Source organism: Aquarana catesbeiana, linkage group LG03 (genome assembly GCF_042186555.1).
Source record: "Aquarana catesbeiana isolate 2022-GZ linkage group LG03, ASM4218655v1, whole genome shotgun sequence".
In the NCBI taxonomy this organism is placed as follows: Eukaryota; Metazoa; Chordata; class Amphibia; order Anura; family Ranidae; genus Aquarana; species Aquarana catesbeiana.
In genome coordinates this window covers 796,409-812,016 of record NC_133326.1, presented here as the reverse complement: position 1 = coordinate 812,016, position 15,608 = coordinate 796,409, and the positions used below count along the sequence as shown (strand labels likewise).

At 47.2% G+C, this 15,608-nt stretch overlaps 1 protein-coding gene across 7 annotated transcripts in view; it reads left to right on the top strand.

Moving 5' to 3' along the window:
• Nucleotides 1–15,608, top strand: part of SLC4A5 (solute carrier family 4 member 5) — a 241,374-nt gene that overhangs the window by 128,059 nt on the left and 97,707 nt on the right. For all 7 annotated transcript variants that reach the window (XM_073618224.1, XM_073618223.1, XM_073618221.1 and 4 more), the window contains 2 exons: nucleotides 10,554–10,714; nucleotides 11,223–11,378. In XM_073618224.1, coding sequence (XP_073474325.1) covers nucleotides 10,554–10,714; nucleotides 11,223–11,378 — 317 coding nt within the window. The remainder of the gene's footprint in view (nucleotides 1–10,553; nucleotides 10,715–11,222; nucleotides 11,379–15,608) is intronic.

Here is a 15,608-nt window from a genome sequence, read left to right as displayed (position 1 = left end):
CATCCCTACAGTCACATCATCCCTACAGTCACATCATCCCTACAGTCACATCATCCCTACAGTCACACACCATCCCTACAGTCACATCATCCCTACAGTCACACACCATCCCTACAGTCACATCATCCCTACAGTCACACATCCATCCCTACAGTCACATCATCCCTACAGTCACACACCATCCCTACAGTCACATCATCCCTACAGTCACATCATCCCTACAGTCACACATCATCCCTACAGTCACACATCATCCCTACAGCCACACATCATCCCTACAGTCACATCATCCCTACAGTCACATCATCCCTACAGTCACATCATCCCTACAGTCACACATCATCCCTACAGTCACACATCATCCCTACAGTCACACACCATCCCTACAGTCCACATCATCCCTACAGTCACACACCATCCCTACAGTCACATCATCCCTACAGTCACATCATCCCTACAGTCACACATCATCCCTACAGTCACACATCCATCCCTACAGTCACACAACATCCCTACAGTCCACATCATCCCTACAGTCACATCATCCCTACAGTCACACATCATCCCTACAGTCACATCATCCCTACAGTCACATCATCCCTACAGTCACACCATCCCTACAGTCACACCATCCCTACAGTCACATCACCATCCCTACAGTCACATCATCCCTACAGTCACATCATCCCTACAGTCACACACCATCCCTACAGTCACACATCATCCCTACAGTCACATCATCCCTACAGTCACACTCATCCCTACAGTCACACATCATCCCTACAGTCACACACCATCCCTACAGTCCACATCATCCCTACAGTCACACATCATCCCTACAGTCACACATCATCCCTACAGTCACACATCATCCCTACAGTCACACATCATCCCTACAGTCACACATCATCCCTACAGTCACACACCATCCCTACAGTCACACACCATCCCTACAGTCACACATCATCCCTACAGTCACACACCATCCCTACAGTCACATCATCCCTACAGTCACACACATCCCTACAGTCACATCATCCCTACAGTCACATCATCCCTACAGTCACACACCATCCCTACAGTCACATCATCCCTACAGTCACACACCATCCCTACAGTCACATCATCCCTACAGTCACATCATCCCTACAGTCACACATCATCCCTACAGTCACACTCATCCCTACAGTCACACATCATCCCTACAGTCACATCATCCCTACAGTCACACATCATCCCTACAGTCACATCATCCCTACAGTCACACACCATCCCTACAGTCACATCATCCCTACAGTCACATCATCCCTACAGTCACACACCATCCCTACAGTCACACACCATCCCTACAGTCACACATCATCCCTACAGTCACACACATCCCTACAGTCACACATCATCCCTACAGTCACACACCATCCCTACAGTCACACATCATCCCTACAGTCACACTCATCCCTACAGTCACACATCATCCCTACAGTCACACATCATCCCTACAGTCACACACCATCCCTACAGTCACATCATCCCTACAGTCACACATCATCCCTACAGTCACACATCATCCCTACAGTCACATCATCCCTACAGTCACACACCATCCCTACAGTCACACATCATCCCTACAGTCACACATCATCCCTACAGTCACACACCATCCCTACAGTCACATCATCCCTACAGTCACACACCATCCCTACAGTCACATCATCCCTACAGTCACACACCATCCCTACAGTCACATCATCCCTACAGTCACACATCATCCCTACAGTCACACATCATCCCTACAGTCACACATCATCCCTACAGTCACATCATCCCTACAGTCACACATCATCCCTACAGTCACATCATCCCTACAGTCACATCATCCCTACAGTCACATCATCCCTACAGTCACACATCATCCCTACAGTCACACATCATCCCTACAGTCACATCATCCCTACAGTCACACATCATCCCTACAGTCACACACCATCCCTACAGTCACATCATCCCTACAGTCACACATCATCCCTACAGTCACACATCATCCCTACAGTCACACACCATCCCTACAGTCACACATCATCCCTACAGTCACATCATCCCTACAGTCACACACCATCCCTACAGTCACATCATCCCTACAGTCACACATCATCCCTACAGTCACACATCATCCCTACAGTCACATCATCCCTACAGTCACCATCATCCCTACAGTCACATCATCCCTACAGTCACACACCATCCCTACAGTCACACATCATCCCTACAGTCACATCATCCCTACAGTCACATCATCCCTACAGTCACACACCATCCCTACAGTCACACATCATCCCTACAGTCACACACCATCCCTACAGTCACATCATCCCTACAGTCACACACCATCCCTACAGTCACATCATCCCTACAGTCACACACATCCCTACAGTCACACACCATCCCTACAGTCACATCATCCCTACAGTCACATCATCCCTACAGTCACACATCATCCCTACAGTCACATCATCACTACAGTCACATCATCATCCCTACAGTCACATCATCCCTACAGTCACACATCATCCCTACAGTCACACATCATCCCTACAGTCACATCATCCCTACAGTCACACATCATCCCTACAGTCACACATCATCCCTACAGTCACACATCATCCCTACAGTCACATCATCCCTACAGTCACACATCATCCCTACAGTCACACATCATCCCTACAGTCACACATCATCCCTACAGTCACACCATCCCTACAGTCACATCATCCCTACAGTCACATCATCCCTACAGTCACACATCATCCCTACAGTCACATCATCCCTACAGTCACATCATCCCTACAGTCACACATCATCCCTACAGTCACACTCATCCCTACAGTCACATCATCCCTACAGTCACACATCATCCCTACAGTCACACATCATCCCTACAGTCACATCATCCCTACAGTCACATCATCCCTACAGTCACACATCATCCCTACAGTCACACATCATCCCTACAGTCACATCATCCCTACAGTCGCACATCATCCCTACAGTCACACATCATCCCTACAGTCACATCATCCCTACAGTCACATCATCCCTACAGTCACAAATCATCACTACAGTCACACATCATCCCTACAGTCACACATCATCCCTACAGTCACACATCATCCCTACAGTCACATCATCCCTACAGTCACACATCATCCCTACAGTCACACATCATCCCTACAGTCACACATCATCCCTACAGTCACATCATCCCTACAGTCACACATCATCCCTACAGTCACACATCATCCCTACAGTCACATCATCCCTACAGTCACATCATCCCTACAGTCACATCACCATCCCTACAGTCACACATCATCCCTACAGTCACATCATCATCCCTACAGTCACACATCATCCCTACAGTCACACATCATCACTACAGTCACATCATCCCTACAGTCACACATCATCCCTACAGTCACATCATCCCTACAGTCACATCATCCCTACAGTCACACATCATCCCTACAGTCACATCATCCCTACAGTCACACATCATCCCTACAGTCACATCATCCCTACAGTCACACATCATCCCTACAGTCACATCATCCCTACAGTCACACATCATCCCTACAGTCACACATCATCCCTACAGTCACATCATCCCTACAGTCACATCATCCCTACAGTCACATCACCATCCCTACAGTCACACATCATCCCTACAGTCACACATCATCCCTACAGTCACATCATCCCTACAGTCACATCATCCCTACAGTCACATCACCATCCCTACAGTCACACATCATCCCTACAGTCACACATCATCCCTACAGTCACATCATCATCCCTACAGTCACACATCATCCCTACAGTCACATCATCCCTACAGTCACACATCATCCCTACAGTCACATCACCATCCCTACAGTCACACATCATCCCTACAGTCACATCATCATCCCTACAGTCACACATCATCCCTACAGTCACACATCATCACTACAGTCACATCATCCCTACAGTCACACATCATCCCTACAGTCACATCATCCACACAGTCACATCATCCCTACAGTCACACATCATCCCTACAGTCACATCATCCCTACAGTCACACATCATCCCTACAGTCACATCATCCCTACAGTCACACATCATCCCTACAGTCACATCATCCCTACAGTCACACATCATCCCTACAGTCACACATCATCCCTACAGTCACATCATCCCTACAGTCACATCATCATCCCTACAGTCACATCATCCCTACAGTCACATCATCATCCCTACAGTCACACATCATCCCTACAGTCCACATCATCCCTACAGTCACATCATCCCTACAGTCACATCACCATCCCTACAGTCACACATCATCCCTACAGTCACATCATCATCCCTACAGTCACACATCATCCCTACAGTCACATCATCCCTACAGTCACATCATCATCCCTACAGTCACATCATCCCTACAGTCACATCATCATCCCTACAGTCACACATCATCCCTACAGTCACATCATCCCTACAGTCACATCATCCCTACAGTCACATCACCATCCCTACAGTCACACATCATCCCTACAGTCACATCATCATCCCTACAGTCACACATCATCCCTACAGTCACACACCATCCCTACAGTCACACATCATCCTACAGTCACACATCATCCCTACAGTCACATCATCATCCCTACAGTCACACATCATCCCTACAGTCGCACATCATCACTACAGTCACACATCATCCCTACAGTCACATCATCCCTACAGTCACATCATCCCTACAGTCACATCACCATCCCTACAGTCACACATCATCCCTACAGTCACACATCATCCCTACAGTCACATCATCATCCCTACAGTCACACATCATCCCTACAGTCACACATCATCCCTACAGTCACATCATCCCTACAGTCACATCATCCCTACAGTCACACATCATCACTACAGTCCACATCATCCCTACAGTCACATCATCCCTACAGTCACATCATCCCTACAGTCACATCACCATCCCTACAGTCACACATCATCCCTACAGTCACATCATCATCCCTACAGTCACACATCATCCCTACAGTCACACATCATCCCTACAGTCACATCATCCCTACAGTCACATCATCCCTACAGTCACACATCATCCCTACAGTCACACATCATCCCTACAGTCACATCATCCCTACAGTCACACATCATCCCTACAGTCACATCATCATCCCTACAGTCACACATCATCCCTACAGTCACACATCATCCCTACAGTCACACATCATCCCTACAGTCACATCATCCCTACAGTCACACATCATCCCTACAGTCACACATCATCCCTACAGTCACATCATCCCTACAGTCACACATCATCCCTACAGTCACACATCATCCCTACAGTCACATCATCCCTACAGTCACATCATCCCTACAGTCACACATCATCCCTACAGTCACACATCATCCCTACAGTCACATTATCCCTACAGTCACATCACCATCCCTACAGTCACACATCATCCCTACAGTCACATCATCATCACTACAGTCACATCATCCCTACAGTCACATCATCCCTACAGTCACATCATCCCTACAGTCACACATCATCCCTACAGTCACATCATCCCTACAGTCACACATCATCCCTACAGTCACATCATCCCTACAGTCACACATCATCCCTACAGTCACACATCATCCCTACAGTCACATCATCCCTACAGTCACACCCCATCCCTACAGTCACATCATCCCTACAGTCACACATCATCCCTACAGTCACATCATCCCTACAGTCACACATCATCCCTACAGTCACACATCATCCCTACAGTCCACATCATCCCTACAGTCACACATCATCCCTACAGTCACACATCATCCCTACAGTCACATCATCATCCCTACAGTCACACATCATCCCTACAGTCACACATCATCACTACAGTCACACATCATCCCTACAGTCACACATCATCCCTACAGTCACATCATCCCTACAGTCACATCATCCCTACAGTCACATCACCATCCCTACAGTCACACATCATCCCTACAGTCACATCATCATCCCTACAGTCACACATCATCCCTACAGTCACATCATCCCTACAGTCACACATCATCCCTACAGTCACACATCATCCCTACAGTCACATCATCCCTACAGTCACACATCATCCCTACAGTCACATCATCCCTACAGTCACATCATCCTTACAGTCACACATCATCCCTACAGTCACACATCATCCCTACAGTCACACATCATCCCTACAGTCACACCCCATCCCTTTAGTCACATCATCCCTACAGTCACACATCATCCCTACAGTCACATCATCCCTACAGTCACATCATCCCTACAGTCACATCATCCCTACAGTCACACATCATCCCTACAGTCACATCATCCCTACAGTCACATCATCCCTACAGTCACACATCATCCCTACAGTCACATCACCATCCCTACAGTCACATCATCATCCCTACAGTCACATCATCATCACTACAGTCACACATCATCCCTACAGTCACATCATCCCTACAGTCACACATCATCCCTACAGTCACATCATCCCTACAGTCACATCACCATCCCTACAGTCACACATCATCCCTACAGTCACACATCATCCCTACAGTCACATCATCATCCCTACAGTCACACATCATCCCTACAGTCACATCATCATCCCTACAGTCACACATCATCCCTACAGTCACACATCATCCCTACAGTCACATCATCCCTACAGTCACACATCATCCCTACAGTCACATCACCATCCCTACAGTCACACATCATCCCTACAGTCACACATCATCCCTACAGTCACATCATCATCCCTACAGTCACACATCATCCCTACAGTCACATCATCATCACTACAGTCACACATCATCCCTACAGTCACATCATCCCTACAGTCACACATCATCCCTACAGTCACATCATCCCTACAGTCACATCATCCCTACAGTCACATCATCCCTACAGTCACACATCATCCCTACAGTCACATTATCCCTACAGTCACATCATCCCTACAGTCACACATCATCCTTACAGTCACACATCATCCCTACAGTCACACATCATCCCTACAGTCACACATCATCCCTACAGTCACATCATCCCTACAGTCACATCATCCCCACAGTCACATCATCCCTACAGTCACATCATCCCCACAGTCACATCATCCCTACAGTCACATCATCCCTACAGTCACATCATCCCTACAGTCACATCACCATCCCTACAGTCACATCATCATCCCTACAGTCACATCATCATCCCTACAGTCACACATCATCCCTACAGTCACACACCATCCCTACAGTCACACATCATCCCTACAGTCACACATCATCCCTACAGTCACATCATCATCCCTACAGTCACACATCATCCCTACAGTCACACCATCATCCCTACAGTCACACATCATCCCTACAGTCACACATCATCCCTACAGTCACATTATCATCCCTACAGTCACACATCATCCCTACAGTCACACATCATCCCTACAGTCACACATCATCCCTACAGTCACACATCATCCCTACAGTCACATCATCATCCCTACAGTCACATCATCTCTACAGTCACATCATCCCTACAGTCACATCATCTCTACAGTCACATCATCCCTACAGTCACATCATCCCTACAGTCACATCATCCCTACAGTCACATCATCCCTACAGTCACACATCATCCCTACAGTCACACATCATCCCTACAGTCACACCATCATCCCTACAGTCACATCACCATCCCTACAGTCACACATCATCCCTACAGTCACATGATCCCTACAGTCACATCATCCCTACAGTCACATCATCCCTACAGTCACATCACCATCCCTACAGTCAAACATCATCCCTACAGTCACATCATCATCCCTACAGTCACACATCATCCCTACAGTCACACATCATCCCTACAGTCACATCATCCCTACAGTCACACATCATCCCTACAGTCACATCATCCCTACAGTCACATCATCCTTACAGTCACACATCATCCCTACAGTCACACATCATCCCTACAGTCACATCATCTCTACAGTCACATCATCCCTACAGTCACATCATCCCTACAGTCACACATCATCCCTACAGTCACATCATCCCTACAGTCACACATCATCCCTACAGTCACATCATCCCTACAGTCACACATCATCCCTACAGTCACACATCATCCCTACAGTCACACATCATCCCTGCAGTCACACATCATCCCTACAGTCACACATCATCCCTACAGTCACATCATCCCTACAGTCACATCATCCCTACAGTCACATCATCCCTACAGTCACATCATCCCTACAGTCACATCATCCCTACAGTCACATCTCTTTTTCTCAGACAATAGGTGCAGGAATTCCCCACCCCCTTCCCACCTCCGAGCACCGTCCCTTTTAGACAATACAGAACCAAGTATCATTTTATGGTGATAAGTAATTTGTATGGGATTTGGTAATGATATCAAGAAAAGCAGTAAAATAGATCCCCCTAACAACAATGTACCACCCACAACAAAATCCCCCCCCCCCAGCAACAATAGATCCCCCTAACAACAATGTACCACCCACAACAAACCCCCCCCCCCCCCACAGCAACAATAGATCCCCCTAACAACAATGTACCACCCACAACAAAATCCCCCCCAGCAACAATAGATCCCCCTAACAACAATGTACCACCCACAACAAAATCCCCCCCCCCCAGCAACAATAGATCCCCCTAACAACAATGTACCACCCACAACAAACCCCCCCCCCCACAGCAACAATAGATCCCCCTAACAACAATGTACCACCCACAACAAAATCCCCCCCAGCAACAATAGATCCCCCTAACAACAATGTACCACCCACAACAAAATCCCCCCCCAGCAACAATAGATCCCCCTAACAACAATGTACCGCCCACAACAAACCCCCCCCCCAGCAACAATAGATCCCCCTAACAACAATGTACCACCCACAACAAACCCCCCCACAGCAACAATAGATCCCCCTAACAACAATGTACCACCCACAACAAAATCCCCCCCCCACAGCAACAATAGATCCCCCTAACAACAATGTACCACCCACAACAAAATCCCCCCCCCCAGCAACAATAGACTCCCGGCAGCATCAACAGATCTCCGCACAGCCAGCATTAATAGGCTCTCTAGCAGCCATCATCAATAGACCCCTCCCCCAACAGTAGATCTCCTTCAGCAACAACTGACCCCCCAGCAACATAAGACCCACCCCTAGCAACAATAGGTCCCCCACCAGCAACATAAGACCTTCTCAGCAACAATAGACCCCCCTGCAAAAATAGATCCCCTCCAGCTAGAATAGATCCCCCAGCAGTGAGCATCAATACCCTGCAGCACACCCCAACACCCCTCCCCATTACATACAGTCAGTCCAGGAGGTGCCGGAACCGCGTTCCCCACGTTCCCCGCGTTCCCCGCGTTCCCCGCGTTCCCACTGAAAAAAAGCCCTGTTGGGGATCAAATACTTCTTTTACTCCATTTATAACATTTGTATCGTGTGATTTTTCTGGATTTTTGGTTGATATTCTGTCTCCATCATATAAAATACACCTATGATAAAAATTATAGACCCTTCATTTCTATGTAAGGGGGCAAAACTTACACCATCTGCAGAGGAGACGATCGTTATCTCCCCCCCCACTGTAATAGACAGAGAGCGCCGCAGTCTCCTGGAGAGTGGGATCAGTATAATGCAAAATCTGGTGAACACTGCTCGCCATTGCCAAGCGGTTAGGCGTGATGACGTCAATCCACAAAGTTTTGCCTTTACACGTTGCGTCCCTGGGAGGGGACTTCTTCAGGAGGACTGACTTTATTGTTTTGAGAGGCAATATTTCTATCAAGTCATCTGTGGATGCTATTGGAGGAGAGGTGGAGTGTTTTTGGAGTAACCATTAAAGGTGGAGGCGTGGAGAAACCCCCCTTTTTCCTAATATACGATAGTGCTTGTATAGACCTCATATGATCCGGAGGTCAGTTCTGAGGTGAGCAGATCTACTTATATTTCACATGGTGGCCGTGTAGGAGGAGGTGTTCACATTCTGCACTATTTTGAAGATAAAGGAAATAATATACTGACTCATTATTGATTTTACCATTATTTATTTATTTTATTACTTTTTATGTGAATATTGTTGGATTCTTTGTGATTTGAATTTCAAGTAGGGTTTTTTATGAACATCATTTTGAATATTTTAGGGTTTAAATCCCTGCTGAGTTATTTAGAATTTTTTTTTGCTGTCTGTATTTCTTTGGGGAGATTTCTGCTGACATCCTGTTCTGACAAAATATGAGAACAAAATCTCCCAGACTGAGATCCATCAATACAAAGTCAGCATTGGTTCTGAAGAGCGTTCCCTGTGTTATCTGTGTACAGGATAGAAATAACAGTTTCCATAATGTCAGAAAGTCCCCACATAAGACCTGATGTCCTAAATGTTGATCCTTCACACAGGTGGATCAAGTTTGAGGAGAAGGTTGAAGAAGGAGGAGAACGGTGGAGTAAACCACACGTGTCCACACTGTCCCTTCACAGCCTCTTCGAGCTGCGGACGTGTCTTCAGACTGGAACCGTGCTTCTGGACTTGGATGGCTATTCCCTCCCACAGATTGTCGGTATGTTGTCCTCTAGACGGGGTGCTCATATGTAGACCAGGAATCACCCCACAAAGGTCACTTCAGCCTTGTAATGATAAATATGGTCAGATTCATTTTTTCCCAGAAACCTGCACTGACATTGGGGTGTTGAAATAATTAGCCGTGCTCAGCCAATCAAATCAACTTTAGAAGATATTTTAGGTGCGCATTCACACCCGGGTTCTGCAATCCTGGAAGGCGGGGGAGGTGCCCTTGGGAACGCTACATGTCCAGAGAGTTTAAAATTGAGCCAATGAAACAAAGGGGCTCATTCTCATACTCACTCTTTATATAGTGCACTGCCCCTCCTAACCTCCTAAGTGTAAATGAGTCCAACTGAAAACCCTATTCTGAATCCATCAATATATAAACCTCCAGAAGAAAATTCAAGATAATATTACTAACCACCATGATACTTCCCCTTTACGTAGACTAGGCCCACAAAGGAGTAATCATTGCGTATACCTAAGGGGGGTTTCTATTACAGATGACATCATAGAGAAGCAGGTGGAAGATGGAATACTCAAGCCTGACCTCAGAGAGAAACTCAGCTTTGTCCTACTCAGGAAACACAGACACCAGACCAAGAAACCCATCCACCGGTCCTTGGCGGACATCGGGAAGTCTGTCTCCTCCAGTACAAGTGAGTACCTGGAAACCTTCAAAAAAATTAGTAAATTAGGTATTTCCATATGAATTCATATACAGTGTCATTTCATATTTAAAATTTACTGTCAGGTCTTGTTAGGGTTGGGGTTAGAGTTGGGATTAGGGAGGGGGCTAGAGTTGGGGCTAGAGTTGGGGTTAGGGTTGGGGTTAAGGTTGGGGTCTGAGTTGTGGTTAATGTTGGGGTTAAGGTTGGGGTTAAGGTAGGGTTGGGGTTAGAGTTGGGGTTAAGTTTGGGGTTAGGGTTGGCTTGAGGTTGGGGTTGGGTTGGAGTTATATTTGGGGTTAAAGTTGGTATTAGGGTTGGGGTTAGATTTGGGGTTAGGATTGGGTTAGAGTTAGGGTTTGGGTTAGAGCTGAAATTAGGGCTGGGTCTAGGTATGGGGTAAGAGTTGGGGTTAAGGTTGGGTTTAGGGTTAGATTGGTCTTAGGGTTTTGGTTAGAATTGGTGTTAGGGTTGAGGCAGGGGCGTACCCAGACCATTTGACACCCGGGTGGATCCTATATCTGGCACCCCCCAACTTTAAAATGTAAAAACACCCCACTGTGCTCCCTGCATACCTCTGCATCCCCCAATATTTCTTTATCACTACTTTGTACCTCTCCACAACTGGACCCCTTTACATTACACAACCCCCTGCACCTCTGGACCCCTTTACATTACACAACCCCCTGCACCTCTGGACCCCTTTACATTACACATCCCCCTGCACCTCTGGACCCCTTTACATTACACAGCACCCTGCACCTCTGGACCCCTTTACATTACACAGCCCCCCGCACCTCTGGACCCCTTTACATTACACAACCCCCTGCACCTCTGGACCCCTTTACATTACACAACCCCCTGCACCTCTGGACCCCTTTACATTACACAGCACCCTGCACCTCTGGACCCCTTTACATTACACAGCACCCTGCACCTCTGGACCCCTTTACATTACATAACCCCCTGCACCTCTGGACCCCTTTACATTACACAGCCCCCCGCACCTCTGGACCCCTTTACATTACACAACCCCCTGCACCTCTGGACCCCTTTACATTACACAGCACCCTGCACCTCTGGACCCCTTTACATTACACAACCCCCTGCACCTCTGGACCCCTTTACATTACACATCCCCCCGCACCTCTGGACCCCTTTACATTACACAGCCCCCCGCACCTCTGGACCCCTTTACATTACACAGCACCCTGCACCTCTGGACCCCTTTACATTACACAACCCCCTGCACCTCTGGACCCCTTTACATTACACAGCACCCTGCACCTCTGGAATCCTTTACATTACACAGCACCCTGCACCTCTGGACCCCTTTACATTACACAGCACCCTGCACCTCTGGACCCCTTTACATTATACCCCCCAGCTTTGTGCCCCCTGCATTTTACACAGCCACAGCCAACCCCTCCCCTCCCAGCTCTGGGTCCCTGCATGTTTCACAGCTGTCCCTTCCTACTTTACTCACGCAGAGGGGGACACACACCAGCACTGAACAGAGGGCGGGAACTGTTGGAGTTAATTTTTCATATTAACACTGCTAATGATAGGTTGCTAGGACCACCTAGCAACCAATCACCTGCTAGTTAACTTAGCATTTCCCATCTTCTATTCAGCGCTGGATCACTGTCTCTCTCTCCCTCCCATGCTGTACAGGAGAGAGAGAGACTGTATTTTCTCCTGCTCCTGTGTCAATCCGGCAGCGTGTCACCTAGGTAGCGGTACAGTCTGCACCCGGCCCCCCGCATCCTGTCACAGCTGAGCTCGCCTCTCCCTGGCCTGCGCTCACATCCATCGCCGCTGCACTGCCTGAGACCCACTGCGCCGCGCCGGAGGACGGGGGCGCCAGCCTGACACCCCCCAGTGTGTGGCACTCGGGGCAGACCCCCCCCGGCCCCCCGTAGGTACGCCACTGGGTTGAGTTTGGGGTTAGCGTTGGTATTAGGGTTGGGGTTAGAGTTTGGTTGGGGTTAAATTTGGGGGTTAGGGTTGGGGTTAGAGTTGGAGTTGGGGATAGGGTTGGGGTTAGTGTTGGAGTTGGCGATAGGGTTGGGGTTAGTGTTGGAGTTAGGGTGGGTACCTGGAAACCTTCCAAAAAATTGCAGTAAATGAGGTATTTCTATATGGATATGTTAGGGTTGAGGTTATGGTTGTGTTGGGGTTAGAGTTACGGTTAGGGTTGGCATTAGGTTTGGGATTAGAACTGGGGTTAGGGTTGGTGTTACGGTTGTGGTTAGGGTTACAGTTGGTGTTAGGGTTGGAGCTATGGTTGGGGTTAGGTTTGGGTTGGGGTTAGAGTTGGCATTAGGGTTGTGTTTAGGGTTGGGGTTAGAGTTGGCATTAGGGTTGTGGTTAGGGTTTGCGTTAGAGTTGGTGTTAGGGTTGGGGTTAGGGTTTGGGTTAGAGTTGGTGTTATGGTTATGGTTGGGTTGGGGTTAGAGTTGGCATTAGGGTTGTGGTTAGGGTTTGGGTTAGAGCTGGTTTTAGGGTTGGGATTAGAGCTGGGGTTAGGGTTGGTGCTACGGTTGTGGTTAGGGTTAGGGTTAGAGTTGGTGTTAGGGTTGGAGTTATGGTTGGGTTTGGTTGGGGTTAGAGTTGGCAATAGGGTTGTGGTTAGGGTTTGGGTTAGAGTTGGTGTTAGGGTTGGGGTTAGGGTTTGGGTTAGAGTTGGTGTTAGGGTTGGGGTTAGGGTTGGGTTGGGGTTAGAGTGGGCATTAGGGTTGTGGTTAGGGTTTGGGTTAGAGTTGGTTTTAGGGTTGGGATTAGAGCTGGGGTTAGGGTTGGTGCTACGGTTGTGGTTAGGGTTAGGGTTAGAGTTGGTGTTAGGGTTGGAGTTATGGTTGGGTTTGGTTGGGGTTAGAGTTGGCAATAGGGTTGTGGTTAGGGTTTAGGTTAGAGTTAGTGTTAGGGTTGGGGTTAGGGTTTGGGTTAGAGTTGGTGTTAGGGTTGGGGTTAGGGTTGGGTTGGGGTTAGAGTGGGCATTAGGGTTGTGGTTAGGGTTTGGGTTAGAGTTGGTGTTAGGGTTGGGGTTAGGGTTTGGGTTAGAGTTGCTGTTAGGGTTGGGGTTAGGGTTGGGTTGGGGTTAGAGTGGGCATTAGGGTTGTGGTTAGGGTTAAAGTTAGTGTTAGGGTTGGGATTAGAGCTGGGGTTAGGGTTGGTGTTACGGTTGTGGTTAGGGTTGAGTTGGGGTTAGAGCTGAAAATAAGAAACAAGGTGGGTGTCCTAAGGGTGGTCTGCTGGTATTTAAGTGATTGTCCAATTACACACAAAAGAAATTCTTATATATAAAAATACATAACTTTTATTGTACAACAGTTTAAAAATCCTAAAAACATATCATTGGATCCACTTACGAAACCATACAGAAAAAAAATTCTGTCCAGTGCAATGGTTCAATAAATAATATGTATTCTTATTTTGTAAGTATACATATTTTTTTTCCTTGTAAGGGGATAGTAGTGCTTTTTTTTCAAAAGTTGTCCATTGTAATGCCTCTGCATATGATGTATATTGATATATGATTTATTTTTTAGATATATGAATTTTGTATTGAATTAACTGTCACACCTGGCAATCTGAAAAAGTGGCATGTTACCACAAAATTATTGAACCATTGCACTGGACAGTCATTTTTTTCTGTATGGTTTCATATGTGGATCCAATTACATGTTTTTAGGATTTTTAAACTGTTGTACAATAAAAGTTATGTATTTTTATATATAAGAATTTTTTTGTGTGTGTAATTGGACAATCACCTAAATACCAGCAGACCACCCTTAGAACACCCGCCTTCTTTCTCTTTATATTATTTTCCGCTATTTATTTGGGTTGGTGACGTCCTGGTATATTATCTTCATGACTCTCAGTGTGTGCTAAGGCACCCCACGATTTACATAATATATCTTGTTGGGGTTAGAGATGTTACTAGGGTTGCGGTTAGAGTTGGGTTGGGGTTAGAGTTGGTATTCGAGTCGAGGGGTTAGAGTTGGGTTGGGGTTAGAGTTGGGTTGGGGTTAGAGTTGGTATTATTGATGGGGTTGGGGTTAGAGTTGATATTAGGGTTGCGGTTAGAGTTGGGTTGGGGTTAGAGTTGGGTTGGGGTTAGAGTTGGTATTATTGATGGGGTTGGGGTTAGAGTTGATATTAGGGTTGGGGTTAGAGTTGGTATTAGAGTCGAAGGGTTAGAGTTGGGTTGGGGTTAGA